Source organism: Chlamydotis macqueenii, chromosome 2 (genome assembly GCF_036417535.1).
Source record: "Chlamydotis macqueenii isolate bChlMac1 chromosome 2, bChlMac1.mat, whole genome shotgun sequence".
Taxonomy (NCBI): Eukaryota; Metazoa; Chordata; class Aves; order Otidiformes; family Otididae; genus Chlamydotis; species Chlamydotis macqueenii.
Genome location: NC_141557.1, coordinates 5,012,633 through 5,030,315, shown reverse-complemented (window position 1 = coordinate 5,030,315; position 17,683 = coordinate 5,012,633). Strand labels below are relative to the sequence as shown.

At 48.8% G+C, this 17,683-nt stretch overlaps 1 protein-coding gene across 1 annotated transcript in view; it reads left to right on the top strand.

Moving 5' to 3' along the window:
* Positions 1-264: 264 nt before the first annotated feature.
* Positions 265-17,683, top strand: part of XIRP1 (xin actin binding repeat containing 1) — a 32,145-nt gene continuing 14,726 nt past the window's right edge. Inside the window, exons 1-4 of the mRNA XM_086742379.1 lie at positions 265-401; positions 1,669-1,723; positions 2,206-2,616; positions 3,996-4,071. Coding sequence (XP_086598505.1) covers positions 274-401; positions 1,669-1,723; positions 2,206-2,616; positions 3,996-4,071 — 670 coding nt within the window. The 5' untranslated portion in view covers positions 265-273. The remainder of the gene's footprint in view (positions 402-1,668; positions 1,724-2,205; positions 2,617-3,995; positions 4,072-17,683) is intronic.

Sequence of the window (17,683 nt, the reverse complement as noted above, 5' to 3'; positions counted from 1 at the left end):
AGGCAGAGGTGGAAAAGACCCGTTCCCTGCATTAAGAGTAATTTAATTTAAATTGTGTCTTCTTTAACCCTATTTTATGTTCTTAAAAGTGAATTTATGTGATGAGGTTTGCAGATGTAGCAGTGGAGACAGCATTTGTTCCACAGCCCTTTGCTGGCGCGCTGATTCTGTGAGTGGAGATGGATGCACAAAGTGTTGGCCTCTTTTCCCTGGATCTTCACATCCAGCATTGTAACCTTTGCTCTCTTGCTCTGATGCCAGCAGACAGAGAACATGGAAAAAGCTGAGAAGCTGAAGCCAGCTCAGTCCTTTCCTTTTCTGTGCCATTCTCCAAGGAGCAGTCCAGAGCGCAGAGCAGTTCCTCTGAGAAAATCTGTGTCTGTCTCTGAACTGGTGGCCAGGTGGGTGGTTAATCTGCTGTTCACTTTAGATTTGGGGGGTTCCAGGGTGGACTCTCCCTCTCCTACCTCCATAATAAACAAATCTCACTCAGATAAGATCTTTCGCAAGCAGAGTATCCCAGTGTGTCTGGTCTCTAGCTAGAGGCAAGTGCTTTTCTGCCCTAAGTGCTCTTAGCCATTATATATTACTGATGCATTATTTAGTCTTGGGAGAGAAGTCCTGATTTAAAATCCAGATCCACCCGACAAAACTCCCCAAATACACACAGAGGAATTTGCCCTCGACCCCAATGACTGGAGCGTTCCCAGATGGATAATTAAAGCTTTTAATCTTGATAGTCTCTAAGGTGCTATGAGGGAAACCAGCAAGTGCTGGAGAGATGAGCTGATGAGGAGGCAAAAGGGGTATGGACTTCTCATCCGCTCCTGGTTTCTCTCAACTGTTTCTAACCAAAATGCTCCAGGGAGAGTCACATTTCAACCCAAGCCCTCTAAGGGCTGATTTCTTTACTGATTAGAACCCAAAACTGAGATCAGACTACAATGCTGCCAAGAGTGAGACAAATAAGATTAGCAACAGAACCCAAAGTACATCTCCCTCAACATAAAAGTGACAGAGGAGCTCTCAAGACTGTCTCTTGAACTTCCCCTTGGGACAGTTTAGTTCCAAATATCCCAAACCTGGTCAGTTTTCACTGTAAATAGTCATCTATCTGACAGGGTCTTTGGAAAGAGCCGAAAGTGCACTCCCCAAAGCAAGGAAGAGAAGAAAGGTGGTTTCTTCTGCAAAGGTCTCACTCATCACTGGCGTTATACTAGGTCAGGTGCAGACTTGATGATAAATCTTTTTCCATTAGATTAAAGCTGAATAAATAAACAATGCATTGACCTTCGGGAAAGCCTGGCTTCAGCTGCAAGCCAGGTACCAGCAAAGTGCAATAACACAGCACTTTCAGCCAACATAACCCCCATAATCCTCCATCAGTGGGGACATGAGATGCTCCAGGGACAGGTCTGCACAGAGCTTGAGAGGAGAGGGCTCAAGCTGGGTCTAGCAGCACTGCACTGAACTAATCCATTAGACCTAAAACCAGTTCTCTTTGGGGGATTTTTCACATCTCTCTTACTCTTCAAGATTGCTTTTGAAGTCTGGTGGGTTTGATATTTTCCAGAGGGTCAGGGAAGGCAGAAAGAGCCTGTCAACAATATGGAAAAATACATTCAGGCTAAAGAGGGATTAAGGTGCCATCTTCTGTCTCTTCTGCAGGTACCAGAGCATCCTGGACTGCAAAAGCAGCATGTCTAAGCAAGAACATCCAAAGGTGAGAGTCAAAGGCTTAGACCAGATGGAACAGAGCATGTCCTAACAACATAATGCTCCAGTTCTTGGCAATTAGAGACAAACAAAAGCATAGCATTTTTTTTTTGCAATAGCTGATGCTCTTCTGAGGACAACTCAGGGTAGTTCAGATCCAATTCCCTTTTAGTATGTACAGATGGACTGACACATATAAGGTGCTCCAGTGTGGGATGACAGCTTCATATATAACATTCATATTGTTCTGGGGTGAATAAATTGCATGGGCAGAGCCAAATGGAAGGTGTAAGACCTGGCAGAGGATTTAGCACTGGTTAGGAAGCAAGGGAGGGATCGAGCCTGATGATATGACACTCCTTGATCTCAAAAAAAAATTAAGTCAACAGATACCATGCTTGGAGTAGAAAAGCAGGAAATAAAAACTTCAGCTGATTTATTAGCAAGTTAGATATGAGCCTATTTTGATGTTTGCTTGGGATTTTTTAGCTCATGAAGAGAAGATATCTATCACAGAGTAATGTCAGTCCAACGGGGGAAAAAGATGCCCTGTCTCAAAGCCGTCGCAGTGATATGTCTTGGAGCAAGTCCATGGAGGATCTTCCCATCCCTAACATCAGTGCCCCAACAAGGAATCTCAAAGGACTCCTGACCAGCTTTGACACTCCTAAAGCCACTCAACGGTGTAAGATTTTACATTTTGCACCACTCAAGACACCATCTCCCAACGGTAGTTTGAGGAGGAGTGAGGCTGATGCCAGAATCATGACAACAATCCAACCCCTGAGCATGGCGACCAAACACCAGAAAGACCCATCCTTCCCTTCTTCTCTTCAGAGCAGCCAGAGGAAGGCACAATTGAGTCCTGTCACCATCAAATGGAAGGAGTCTTCTGCAAAGGTTAGTACATGCTCCTGGTAATTTATTTCCTTTGGTTGTCCAGAGTTATCCTTGTAAGTGGTTGGGCTTCATGGTGGTGCTTCATCATCCACTGAGGCCAATACCTGGGCATAGGGGCTGCCCTGTGGAAGCCTAATCTTCCATGGTCAGGGAAGGAGGAGCAGGTTTGCAGGGGAGCCATAGTGTGACATCAGAGCTCCCATCAGGATAGAGCTTGCTCTGACATGTGATGAGGGTGAGCAATAAAGCCTACTGCAGAAAACCTCTTGGCACATCACTTTTCTGCAGCATGGAGGCCACATCTCTTATTAGTATTATTATTAAAAGCCGGCAGACACACCATCAGATTCTCAAACACAGGCTGGATTTCCCTCAGGCCAGGTTCTGCAATACCACAGCATTCAGTGGAAAAGGGATACCATGTGCTGTGACAAGGGAAAGGCAGACCTGACCCTACTGTTAAATACTAAAGCACCAAAGGAGCTGGAAATGGATATTAATGCCAGTTCATGCAAGCAGCCGACAATGACTGGAGCCAGGCAACATCTACAAGCAAGCACAAATTCATAATCACCTATGGCTTAAAATTCCTTCCAGCCCTGTTACTCTACCCAGACACAACAACACATCTCCTTGGCCCAGTCCTCTCAGTCCAGACACCCATCTTTCTTTCTGTGCGCCCACATAGTTTATCTCTAGCGCCATCCAGCCCTGGGTGATTTAATGGTATCAGGCACACAGGTTCAACAAACTGTTCCTTGCCATGATCCTTTTCCTGGAGGAAAAGGAATGGGCGGGTAGGAATGGACAGCCTAGATTGGAGAGAGACCTACATGAAGGAAACAAGAGAGTCTCATGTTATCATCTGGAATATTAATTATGGATGAGATCCTGCCTGAAATTGTCACGTCCATCTGACCACTGTATGATATCACCCTAGTGACTACTGCTGCACAGGAGGGACTGGTCCCATCACTGCGAGTACAGCAAAGGGCAACACCAATCGTTACTGGGTTTAAGACACTTAAGTTGTTCTGGGAACAGGTAAAAGAAATGGATGGATAAGCCTAACCCTGAAAAAGCAGCAATGGCAGCCTCAAAACCAAGAATGGGTAGAGAAAGTACCACTTAGCTGTGGAAATAGAAGGGGACACAAAAATCTGTGAAGTACTGTCCTTGGAGAGAGCGGAGCAAAGCCGAGTCTGGGTCAGGTCTACAGAAAAAAAGTCCAAACCACTTACAATTTGTGGAGGCAGTGTCAGGGCCACTTTTGCCTCTGGAAAGCTTCTGGTGCAGTTGCCTTCCTCACACTGGGGCTTTGTGCAGTTCCTCTCTGTTTATGGGAATTTACCTGTTCACCCGCTGTCGTTCTCACACAGGAAGGGAAGCTGACCCACAACAGACAGGCGATCATGCTGCCAGATACAGCCGATGACTCAGCTACGGGCAGAAGCTGTGAGTTGGATTTATTTTGGTTACCGGTCATCATTGCTACTCTACTGCCAGCTCTGTAGTTACAACTGGGAAAGATCTACTTGGTCGTTGCGCAAAGTTATATTTCCTGTATAATCCCATAGCAGAGACTGACCAGGCGATTCTGGCTGGGGATCGTGTGGGTACTGCCAGCACTGGCCATGCCGGAGCGTGGCCAAGGAGCACAGAGAGCAGACGACCCCGCGACTGCAGCCTCCCAGTCCTGATGGGTCCCATTGCACAGAGCTGGCAAATCCCAGCACGGCTGGGATCTGGGCCAGTGATGAGTCCACAGAGCCATGCTGACTCTCCCTGTGTTGTTACCCCAGCCTTTAAAAATAGCTGATATTAAATATCAAGGCAGAGGTACGTCATTGTTTAGTTTGGGATGAGTAATATCTCCCTGCACCTCGGCCTTGAGGAAGGGAAAAGGGAAAGGTTCCTTTGCACCTAACTAAGGAGTCTTGGCCGGGCTCCTTGGTGAATTTGGCAGTGATGGCGTATCAGACACAGTCATCCTTGGCTTTAGATAGGGCATGTAAGTGATTCCTAGTGCTATGATATCATAGTGACTAAAGCAGGTCAGGGATATTTAAAGGCAAGAGGCATCCGCAACGAGTGAGAGATCCAAGCTGAAGCTTTACATGGGAAAGGGTTGAATCTTACCAAACTTTGCTGTTTGATCCAGGGCAGAAGGAAACAGCTCTCCAAAAATCCCATAATGACTGGATTTGAGACCAGAGGACCATCCTGCCTCCTTTGGGCCTGGATCAGGAATCCACGGACCCCATATGCCATCTATCTAGGATTTGTTCTCTTTCCTTTCCATTTCTTCCTTTTCTTTCACACAAGAAGGGAGAGAAAACCTCCCATGCTGCCTGGATTTGAGACACTGTATTTAATTACCCAACTGCATGGGAAAATAAGTGTCTCACACGAGCGCACAAATTAAGGAGCTGAAGTTTCTACAGCATTGCTGGGATTCTTTTTTAATGTCAAAGCACGTGAAGTCACCATGCTATCTTGCTAAACATGATCACAGTATTGGCTGCAGTGTGCCTTTTGCAGCGCAGGGAACATTTTTTCCTCTGGCTGGCAAATGATGAATCATGGTCTATCTTATAGCCTTACACCACTCTCCAGCTCCTGACTCAACGGCCTTGTAATAGCAGAGACTTCATGTCTTCTCCGGCACTGCTTCTTTGGCAGGGCAAGGCTTTGCGTGATGTGAGGTCCTTCCGGGGAGGCAACTGCAGCCAGGGAGCTGGGAGTATGACAGCTATCTCTGATTTGATCAGAGACAGGGGTTGTAATGCTTCCTAAAAAAAGTCCGGGAACCAGCTGTCCCATATCTGTTCTGGGACAAGACATGTCCAGGACTATACCTGTGCTGTGCTTGGTCATTCCCGTGGATCAAGAGAGACATCAATGCCCCACAAGCCCCAGCAGTGCCCTGGGAAGGTCTTCTACAGGAGCCTCCTTGCTGTCACCCGGGGACTACCCCACGGCCCTTCCCGAGGGCTGAGGAGGGGACACCCGGCCCATGCAGCAGCCTGGGATGGAGAAGGCAGTGTTGAGTGGTTTGAAGCCATACAATGTTGTAAGGTTAAACACAGAGCACAGTGCTCAGATCTGAGATGCCATGATATGGAGAGGACAACAGATTGGAGGTGTTCAAAACAGCTCTGCTTATCAGCAAGCACATGTCCATGCAACAGTTCAGAGCTGCATAACTACACATGAAGTCAAAGTACCAGTTGCTGTACCCCTTTCCAGACATGGCATAGTCGTCTCTGAGACATTGCTGGAGTTCTGAGCATTTCCTAAAGGGGAAGGTGGCTACACCCCTTAGAAAACCCCATTCTGGGGCAGCTGAACCAGTCGGGCTACATCCCAGCCACCCTGATGATATCAGGTGATCTTGAGGAAGCTTCCACCAAAGACAGTCACCGAGTCACTAATTAAAGAGGTCCAAAGGGCTACAGCTTGCAGTAATGAGATTAAACTGAGCGGTGGAAGACTTAGACTACAGAACAAAATACTTGCTAAGAAGGAAGCAGGCAAACCAAGGAACCATTTTCCCCAAAGGGAAATGGTTGAAAGCTTGAGTCCTTTAATATTAAAAAGGAGAAGGCATCAGCTAATTTGCTGCAGGTAGAGTCTCCTGAGTACCCTGGGTTTAAAAATTAACAACTTCTAGATGAATTTTGGCAATCAGAGAGAGGAAAATCACTGCCAAGAAAGAGAAAAGAGGGGCATGCATGCAGGCACGCCATTCCCCCAGCTCGTACACATCCATATGTTGTGCATGTATGGATTAATATAGCTCCATTATTCAGTGCTTTCAGCTGAAGGGCACGCGAGGATGCTACCTCGGTGCAGCGCAAAGATGAAATGGGAGCCTGATGTGACTGCAAATTACAGAGCATCCTGACAGCCTCCAAAAATGCACTTAATTCCCTCCTCCCCCTTCTTGCTTTCTCTCTGTATTCATTTTGGCCTCTACCCACGGGGAATTTTCAAAGCAAGGAGAGGAGGCAGAGGAGAGGGCAGAAAAGAGTGGGGTCCCCCATCCTGCGTGAGGGGAGACCCAGACTTGGTTGCACAGCTTGCTTGGAAAGGGAATGGTTTCTCCTCTCCTCGCTGTAGCACCCACGCTTTCTCCTGCAAGGGGGTGCGGTGCCATCTAGCGACCATGAAACTGTCCCACTTCGGTCCCAAAATTGGCCTCTGCAAGGATGCTGCTGCACACCGTGTCTCAGCCCAGCAGTGGAAGGAGGCTCTTGCCTCCACCTCTCCATGCCCTGAGGACTTTCCACCAGCATCCCCACCTTCCACAGCACGCTGTTGGGCAGATGGGTTGGGGAGAGCGTCACTAGTGAACTGGAAAGATCTGAAAGGGTGAGGAGGAAAGCTGATTTAAGATAAAAGGCTGTGCTTGTGCTACAGACGGCTCCGAGTTCAAGGCAGCTCTGGCAGTTGCAATGATAGAGGCTCCTGCAGTGAAAACAAACCTTAAAAGCCCATTTCCCTTTCAGCAGTTGCTTTTCATGAGCATGACAAGCAGGAGTTGAATGTCAGGACTCCTGTAAGTGCCAATCTGTCCAAATCCGAGCACTTTGTGCCTCTGAGACTCAGCCAGGAGGGAAACCTGGGGTGTTTAAGCACAGGATCCACCTGTCCCCCTGACTAGAGCACCCCAGACAAAAAGGAGCGGGTGAGTCTGTGTTCTCACCTGATCGAACATACAGAGTTTTTCACCTGCTGAGCCCACACTGCCTTCTCTTCTTCTCTCCACTCCCAGCAAGAGGCACCCCATCTCCATCAAGGGCTCAGGGCTGCCCTCTCCTCCAGACCTCCGCACCCCTGGGCTGCTGTTCTCCCTCTATCACACCCTCAGACAGGCCCAGTGCCCCATTGATTATATTGATTTCATTTCCTGTTTTCTAAGTAGTTGCTGTCTTCTGGGTAGGAGGAGAAAAACCCTTCCCCAGGAGCTGTGCAGAGCTGGCAGGTAGCTCAGGTCTCACCGGCTCGCGCAGGGAATTTGAAGAGGTGCTGATGGGGTGACGGGCGTGGGAGTCACAACCTGTAGCAGACCAGGTCCTCCACCTGGGAGTGGACAGGGAGACAGCAGGAGAATGAACATTCAGACCACCACCCTGTGTATCTATGTTGCGTGTCGCGGTCAGACAGACAGACAGACAGGCAAAACTGTGCTGCAGATGAAGAGAGCTCCATGTAAGCATGTGCAGGCACCCCGCGTGTTCCTGCTGGGCTCGTGCACATCACCAGGACCCACACGCACGACACGCACACCCACCGTGAGCTGCTGACTGTGCCAATGTGCTCTGCCCTTCATGATGTCCCTCCACCCATATGAAATATGTAAGATACCAGTGTCCCCAGGCTGCCATTGTGTTTGCTGACAGCCCCCACCATCCCCAGCCCCCGACTCGCCTGGCTGGTGAGCGAAGACCTGCCTGCTGCCCTCCTAACCATGTCCCTTGCTTTCCTGCTCCATATTGTGGGGTGTGCTCAGCAGAGACCGCTTCATTCTTCACCTCCTGGGCTGCTTGGTGCTGCCTCGCTCACAGCCATCGCTCAGGACGTACGGTCTCCTCTTCAGCACGCCGCAGTAACAAAGGTGGTTACCTTTCCCCCCATCCCCAAGAAGGTTACATTTCAGCCCATTATAATTTAGCTCTTTTCTCTGATCCTCATTACTGGAGGAAGAAACAAAGAAAATGAAGACCACTTCAGAGCAGGGATAATGGTCTTCCTGGGCACTGGGCTTAACACAGACAGCAGGGAACTGGTAATGCGCAGCTTTGTAGGATGTTTAAAGAAACTGGGCTATGGTAGGGAGGAGCCAGGCCCTTCCAGAAGCCTCAGTGAAAACAGATGGTCATCTGGAGCTTGATGTGATGTGATGTGATGTGATGTGATGTGATGTGATGTGATGTGATGTGATGTGATGTGATGTGATGTTGGCAAGGAAATCTGGTCGCACGCTGAACTGCAGCCTAGTTGAGAGCCATCCTCTCCAGACACTGAGACCTGTAGACCCATAAGGGAAGGAAAGGGTCAGTGGGCCCTCCAAACACTCCTGTAAAACTCCTGCAAAGGTATTCAGGAGGAGGAAACCACAAAACATAAGCATTTCAAACCAGAAAATCATCAGTGGTGAGTTTCTTGGCCCTTTGGAGCAAAGGGCGTGGAGCCCCTTTGGGGACCGGGGTCATGCTTCACCTACCCAATTCAGTGCTGCTGAGATCTTTATGTGACCAGTGAGGTCAGCTGAAATGGAGATGTCCCTGTGCTACACACCATACAAACACATTGCAGAGAGGCTGAAAGACCTTGGGGAAGTACCCCTATGCTGTATTGCTGACCGTGCACCGGGGCACAGGAAGGCTAAGATAGCTTCTGTGCTGGCAGATAAAATAGATTGATAAGATTTTTGTCGCAAGACCGTCTGGTCCAGCACAGCTCACATCCTTGCAGCTCTCTCCTACATCGCTGCAGTCCCATCTTGTCTGGCATCGGGTGCCGTGGGCCACGGCCGTGGCCTGGGAGGGTACAAGCAGGGTGGGACTGAGCATGGGTCTCCTGTGGCTCTCGCCCTGTGTTTTGTGATCCTAAGCACATCTGAGTGAGTGTTTTATCTCAGGTGATGGTGACTTCTGGTACTGGCATAGCCAACCCACATCTCCTTTCATCACCAGGTGGTGATTTTCTCAAGCCTCTGCTCTCTAAAGGCGTCAGAAAAGTAAACCAAAGAGAGAGTAACTGGTCCTGATTTAAACATTACCAGATTCCTCAGCTGTATCACTACCCCAGTCTGGTAAAGGTGGACTGTTGAAATAAGCCCCAGAGCTGTTGTTTATGTTTGCATTTGTAGATCAGCACGGCCAAGCCATGGTCCCCAACTCCGGCACACAGCTGTACCCATCACTAATGTGGTAAACATAGCACCCGTTGCCCAGCATGGACAGCCCTCTGGGGCTGAGTGCTTTATTGTTATCCCTCTCCAAACACCACCCAGAGCACCTCCCTGCAGCACCACATCACCAACGGAGGGGCTGCAAGGATGGAGGTGGCCCAGCTGGCCATAAAGCAGGTGTCCCCATCATCCTTCTTACTGTACACACTTCCTCTCACTTTCCTAAAGTATTTTTTTTTTCTTTCTCGGTTCTAAAATACTAGAACCAAGGAGAAAATAGGAAATGAGAAAATGTAGCTAATACCTGTCACCTTCCCAACTCTTCCCTTAAGGCTTTGGCTGTAGCAATAGTTGAAGGGGGCCTGGCCAGGCAGATCAGAGCCTGAGGACATGACAGTGATTCAGGGAAATGCCTCTTCCCCATTGCACCACTGCCTGGAAGCGTCCCCCGTCCCATACTGGGTTACACCAGGGTATTTTGAATGAACAAGTTCTGAAAATAAGCCAGACCCCCAGACTTTCTCAGCCTCTGTGACTGCCAAAACTCATGATTGACTCAGCCTGGTGGAAGAGCAATTTCACTCTTCCCTAAAAATAGACCAAGTGGTTCATCCTCTCAACATAGCCCAGTGCTCGGCGATAAAACCAGCTGCCAGAGACCACTGAGAGGCAGTGAACAGGACCGAGGGCGTGGGGAGTGGAGCAGGGCTCCTCGCAGGATACGCTAAGGGCCGTCTGGCCGTGAGTTTTACGTAGATTTTCCACCGGGGCTGTCTACAGCGTGACACAGCTGTTGGGACTACTAAGACCTCCCTGTAAGTAATTTTGGGGTAGATTAGAGTGGGGTGAAGTGTTGCATGAATATGAATGAAAGACTGATGCTGAAACGCAGGGCAAGTAAGGATGCTTAGCACCTCGTGCTATGGAAGAGGTGTTGCAAGTCATGGAAAGATGTGGATTTTATTTTGTTGGCCCAGAGCTTGGTAAATCCCACCCTCTGAGGCAGAAGGTGCTGTCTCTGTGCTCCACAGATGGTGGCTTCGATCTGGTTCAGCACCATCATCTAGGGCACTTGGGCATGTTCAAGGTGGAAGTAGAGATTGTACCTTTGTGCTTTTCCCCTGTCCTGAAATACTGAAGTTCCTAGCTTTGAGGCTTAAATTCATGGAGCCAGATCTCAGTGGCTACTCTCTCCCCGAAAAATGCTGTTAGTTACCGTGGCTTTGGTTACCGTGACCAGCAACAGAGGAAAGAATCTGTACAAGGATTTGTGCAAACCAGATGGATACTGTGGGATTGTGGCAGGACATCTTCCAGATCAAAACCGTGTTCAGAACTGGTAGGCAGTAGGCAGCAAAACGTGGACTGTTTGGAGGGACAGGAGATTTTCTTTGTCTTACATCCCTAGGGAACGGGAGGAACAGTAGGATTAGTTAAGGAGGGAATTTCTTTCCCTCCCTCTTCTCTCCCAGGCTCCAGGGAGGGCTGAGAAATGTGGTTGTGACCTTCAGCAAAATGAAGGACTCCAGGAGTCTGTTGGGTTAGTAGCATTCATACGACGGTACCACTCCCTATTTGTGCTTACGTATGGAAAGTAAACCCCAAAAATCTGCGCAACTCTAAGATGGAGCAGAAACCTACCACTGTGTGCGCACGTGTGTATCTCACACCTGATTATCCATCTGCCAAAGCATTTTAGCTCTTAGATCTGTGTCATGGGCTGGGTCTTCAGGTCCAGGTCTCCATGTCCAGGTCTCGGTGCTGGCCGCTCAGTCACTGTGTGAAAAGCCTGAGCTGAAAGTGGTATTTTTCTGCTCATGCATTTGGCAGTGGTTAACATTTCCTTCTGCGATACACAACCTGCTGATTGCTGTGAGAACAGCAGAAGTTCTTTAATTTCCCCCAGTTTCCTCCAGGTCTCCATTTTTCACCTAAATCTTTGCTGGAATATATCTGAAGTAGCTTCAGGTTGTTACTAGAAAACAGGGATTTGGGGAAAGAGAGGTTGAGTTGGTGTCTCAGGTACAGATATCACTTGATGAGAAGAGGCAACAATATGAAAACTCATTTTCTTATCCAGGCAAAGTGGTAGATAATCCACTAGTGGCAATGAAGGGATCCAGCATGAGTGGAAATTAATCCTACAAGTCTTTGAATACATGCAGTATTTTGCAGGACACAAAAGTCTCCTTCTGGGGGGAAACCAGGCCAGGATGTCCTAACCCTGATGCCTGGAAGATGGAAATCCTTCTTCAGCACCAGCAAAAATGCCAGGACTGGATCTAAACACAGTAGCAGGAATCTCTGCATTAAGTACTGTACAACCTGGTATCTTACTCTTTTAAAGACAACTATTTCTTTCCTTCCACATCTTTTGGCAATTTGCCAAAATTTGCCTCATTCAGAAACAAATAGGAATACCAGGGAAACTCAATAGCTACAAGTCGGTTGGGGTTTTCTCTTTAAAGGATACTGCTAATTTTTTTTTAGCTATGACTGTTTCTTCCAAAACAGTAATAAGTTTTCTTGGCTGTCAGTGACAAAAAGCTGACAGCAGCATGGAAACATCATGATAAGAATAGAAAGCAAAGGCAGGGTCTCAACAGCTCCTCAGAGCTGCGTGGCATCCGTGCAATGCCCCAACATAAACACCATGGCATGGCGAAGAAATGTTTTAAGATTAATGCTGCGGCCCTGATCCCGGCTGTGCCCTGCATCCCAGGCGGGATGTGGGGCTGATGATGCTCGCAGAGCCATGCCTGTGCTAACATTCCCAAGGTATCTCTTTGTCCTGGTTAGAGAGGGCTTCCCTTAAAAGGTCTGGTATTCGTGGCATGCCAAGAAGCCCTCTCCTCAGGCTGAGGTTATTCCCATGGGTAGCTCGGTGTTGTTTTCCCTGGGGAAGGGGATTTTAGGGGGATGACAGCCGCTATGACGAATGGTCATCCTGTGTTGTAGCCTGCAAGGGCTGAGATGCTGCACTACAGGAGCAGGCAGGGCACCCAGGAGAACATGGAGCTTGGCAGAGGGGTTAGGGATAAAAATAGTCCTGCCTCTGGCCAGCATTCAGGGATGGGTGAAATAGAGAAAGAGGGAAATAGAAATAGCTCTTGCTGTACGGCAAGCAGGGGTGTTTTTCACCATCTCAGTGAAAAAAAAAAACTGTTTAAATAACAGAAACTATGAGAACAGTGAGTGACACACCATCCCCAGCCCACAATTCACATCAGGGGGCAGTGGTGGACACCAAGATCCCAGTGACACACAGCCTGGGGAAGCAATTTATTAAATGTCCACTCAGCTTTTATTAGCACTTTGCAAACAGCAGAGGAACACGGGGAACGAGGCAGATCATCGGGGCCACATCCTCCTTGTCTAGGCACTCCGTATCCCAAAAGCAGGGGAGCTGACCCGGGTGATGTCAAAGGTCCTCTCCAAGGAAAGACAGCCCCACAGCAGTTGGCCCACTCGGGAAGGCCACGTCCCCAAAGAGCAATGCCACTCGCAGCTGTCTCTCAGCAGAGCTTCTTGGCATTTTTTTTGGTACCAGGAATAGAGTCCTCCACATTCCTGGATTTTTGCAAAACCCAGAAATAGCCCCAAGCCGCCTTGGGGCAGATACACAGCTCCGCCTGAGGCTAAATTTTCCCCACTCTTCTCCGGCGCTGTGTAAATTACCTGGGGGTTGTGACGTTGCTCCTGCAAAAGAAAGTCCAGCTGACACTGAGGAGCCAAAAACATTTGCAGAAGTGACTACAGATCATGAACCTTCAGTTTAGAGGTGCTGGAAATTGTAAAGAGATCTGATTTTGAAATTCAAGTGCTAGAAACAAGACATTCTTCAGCAGCTCTTTTTTCCTTCACCCCCCAGATTTGCAAATGCAACTTTATATATGTCCAAAATGTTAATTGCTTAACTATTATTTAGCAGTCCATTCCTAAAGCATGCAATGATATTTTAAATCTTATTTCCTCTTCAACACAACTGCTCTTTAGTCACATTATTTTATTTTACTTATTTGTTTAGCACCTTCCTCTGATTCTGGCACTCTTCAGCCCATTTCCCACTCCAGAATTCATATATTAGCTCTCTGTGCCAGAGCTGCTCAAGTGATTGCAACATATGGCTTGCAGACAGCATGAAATCTTTCTGAAACCCTTTCAAAAAAGAAATATTTAATTTTTTTTGTTGTGCCTTAGTCATTACGTTTATGATCCATACCAGAGATGCCCCTCACCTCCAAATCAGGGATCTATTGTACATGAGGCTGTACAAGTACCTCTGAAAGGACAACGTCTACTTGTGAAAGTTTGGAATCACAAAAAAAAAGTGTTGTTAAGTTGTATTATTTTAGTTACTTATCTAACTGTAACCAACAGTGTTCTTACGTATGAGTTGGTTAGGTGAGCATGGGAAAATCACCATTCTCACTTTTAAAGGTCGATTTGTAGCCCAGGTAGTTATAACAAAAAGGTAACTTGGACCAAAACAGTCAAAAAAACAGATGGCTTCTTTTAAAAAGAAACATGTTTACAATTGCCACTCTCTCACGTAATTGGCCAATCCACGGCAAAAAAAAAAGAAAAAGCTTGAATTTCAAATCCTCATTGTCCTTTGCAGAACTGAAAATGAGAGAAAACACTGCAGTTTGCAAACAGAGCAAAGTGTGATCTGAGGGTCAGGAGGGAGTACCCGTGAGGATAAACAGGATGTTTTAGAGCATCACTTGTCCTCGCTCTTTACTAGGGGCTGCCTAAAATGCCATCGGTGCTCCCTGCTGCAGCCTTGTCCCATCTTTTTTCCCATTCTTTTGGAAAAAAAAAAGCACATGACATTTTGCCATGCCCTAAAGCCTCAAGAAAGGCTTATGGGGCCAATGAGAAATAGCTAGAGATGCTCTCCCCTCCCCAAACCCTCACCCTCCCAGGACTACCCTTCCCCGCACACACTTTGCTGCGGCATCCCAGGAACACTCACCCTTTTGGCAGACTCCAAACTGGGGTGGCGAGGCAGCCTGCCCCGCTTCCAACACCACATTCGGCATGCATCTCCTCTGGCAGAGCTTACCCGTGGACCAGGGCCACCGGTGCAGGGGCTGGGGCCAGAGATTTAAACCTTTCCCCGTTGACTGAGCACCGCCAATGGGCTGCCAGGCTCCTGGATTAAGCAGCAGCACTGGTTTCCTAGCCAGCTTTTATGGGTGTTTATCCATCCGCACAAATACCCCCAGCCCAGCCATGGGTGCTGGTATTTAGGAGCCCCTTTTATCAGGGGACCAATTCTCCAGGGGGCAAAGCTGAGAGGAGGATGAGGTAGGTGTGATTCAGCACATGCAGCTCCCACATCCAGGGACAGAGGCGCTTAGAAATGGGGTCCTCATCTGCAGGGAAGGGCTTCTAGCTTCAGGAGGGGGACAGTGAGTTGCTGGGGTTTCGCCGACGTGCACGCCAGAGACAGGCAGGTGGAAATGGGGACACAGGTCCAGCCACACAGCCTGAGTCAGGGGACTGAACTGGTAGTGACCCTCAATTGGGAGTTACCCACAACCCATCCCAGGCAGGGAGGAATAGCAAAAATGGCCCCAAATTCCCAGGAAATAGCCAGCCCAGAGCTCCACAAACCCAGGAGATTTTCCGTGTCGGTTCACCTCCATTCTCTTGGAAAACAGATCCCCTTTCACAATGTGAAGAAATTGTTGTTTTCCTGCCCTGATTTCCCTGGTGCTTAGCGACATGGGTCTCTCTGGTTCTACCAGCCTTTGAGTATTGAGTTTTGAGTCCTGCGCCGTAGGATGCATGGAAAGTCTCATGGCACCCGAGCTGTGGCACAGCCAAGGGGTGAGACCACATCCCATCTGTGCTCCATGACATAGGACATGGCAGGTCCAGCAGCCATTGTGGCAAACCCAGAGTCGATCTGTAGAGGAGCAAGGTCAGGCAGTCACTGAGCAGGTGATGGAGAACGACAGACTCGGCTGACTGGGATGGGATGCTCTCCGGAGCCTCACTCCCTTTGGCGAGAGACAGAGAGGGACAGGACCCTGGCACAGCTTCCACCATTGGGATATCCCTTTCCCTCCGACTCATGCAAACCCTATACAGGCCCCCAGCTGATCTCAGGCCCCATTACACAACCCCCGGTTCATGGACTGCCGTGGGGTGCACACGGCGACACAAAGGGCTTTGCTTAGCAGCTGTGTTTGCTCAGGGCGGCTGATTTTGGGAGCAAAGCCGATGACATGTGGTTGGCCAGGCGACCCGGGAGATTGGTGCTGAGCTTGCAGCTTCCTTTTTTAATAGGTGACTCAGGCGCCGGGTAGCTCACTGGGGTTGGTGGTGGGAGTCGGGCTGCGAAGGAGTGCCAGCGGCAGAGGTGGTGGACACCAACAGGTGGGTAGCGTTGTTTCTCTGTAGGATAAAGTGGTTTAAATAGAAAGCAGAACAAGCTGGAGCTGCTGTGTTACTGGTGAGATGGGGTTTTCTCAGAGGAAGGAGGAAGAAGGGGTTTTGTTAGTGATTTGTTTTCCACTTGTTGGGAGTTGGCTGTCAGATGTAACACGATTACAGTTCAAGAGATCTCTAATATTACTTTCAGCAGGAGACAGAGCATTTGGGTGATTTATGGGCAATAACTGAAAAGGAAGTGAAAGAGTTTTTAGATTAATATTTAAGAGTCTTTTTCCCCCTCTTGCCTTACCTTTTCCCCTGTGTCTAGAAAGATCAGTGAGAACAAATGAATAATGAGGAATGATTTTCCCCCATTGCCAGTTTCCAGTTCCCACAGCCCTCCCTGCCCTGCTGGCGTGCAGCTTATGGGGCAGAGAGGCTGTAAACTGAGCCCAAGCTGCGCATACGTGGGGCAAAGGAAGAACTAAAGAAACCCCGACAGTTGCTGTCTATGGACAGTCCTAACATTGCAGCCCCTCACATGAAATGTGCAGATTCATCCAGCACCAGACGCCGGCATGAAGGACGTTTTGCCGACAAACCCCAGCGGGGAGGAGCATTCCCCATATCCTTCACTTAGGCAGCAATGCCGTCGGCTCTGGTGCCCGCCGCGGGGTGGGACGAGAGGAGAGGGTCCTCAGGAGCTCTTTTCTTCTATTTTAGCTCACGGGTTGGGATGCTTTAATGCTTGAAGTATCAGGTTTAAAATCCCTGGGGCGGCAGTCAGTGCTAGTCAATCAGCGCCGCGCGGGATGCATCACTCGGCGCTGGAACGGATGCCGAACATGCCAGCACAGCTCTTTTACTCAGCAAGGCAGAAACGTGGAGCCAGGCACAGGTCTCAAATTGGATTTCCGTGCCCTCCATCTCATACACAACAAATAACACCCTGAGACCCGTCTGCATAACATCCTTTGGCTTTGCTTTAGCATCCCCAGCCGGGAAGTTCCCCGCTCCCTCCAGGCGCTGTGCTCACAACTCTTGAGATGTCCTCAGCCCAGCTTGGACGTCATTAGCCACGCACATGTGACAGCTCAGCTTTCTCGTTAGAGGAGTGAACTGTTGTTCATTCACTCTTATCTATAATTAGCAATTTAGAGGGTGGCAGCAGCCTGTTTCGGCAGGCAGAGCCGCCGGGAGCGACCAGACTACCCGCGAGCGCAGAGCCAGCTGCCCCCTCGGCGGGTTCGAGCAGCCCCTGTCCAAGGCAGGCAGTTTTGCGAGAAGCGATAAGCAAACAGAGGGCTGTGCACAGCCTGTGCACTGCAAAAAAAAATGTAAAAAAGGAAAAGAAAAAAAAAGAAAATAAAGGCAGCGATAAGGGGAAGGCTTCAGTGAAAGCCTTATACCTAATTGTATCCATCGTTAAAACAGAAGCCCTGTGGCCTTTCATCCGTCCAAGCTAATGGATGAAGGACTAGGCAGCACTGAGGCTGTGCTATTTTCCACTGTATGAACTGGAAACCTCCCTTCAGCTGCATTGTTCGTTCTTGGCTGGAGGGGCACACTGCTCTTCTTCGCGCAGCATCGCACCCCATGGGCCAATAAAAATTATATCAGCTCAGAGGTAAAACACATAGCCTGGGGTAGGAGGAGACCGTTAAACATTACCAGCCGAGCTCTAGGACATGAGGATGCCTTTCCTAAGCACTTAGCACCCAAATAGTTAAGTACAGAAATGTTCATTTCGGCTTAAGCGGG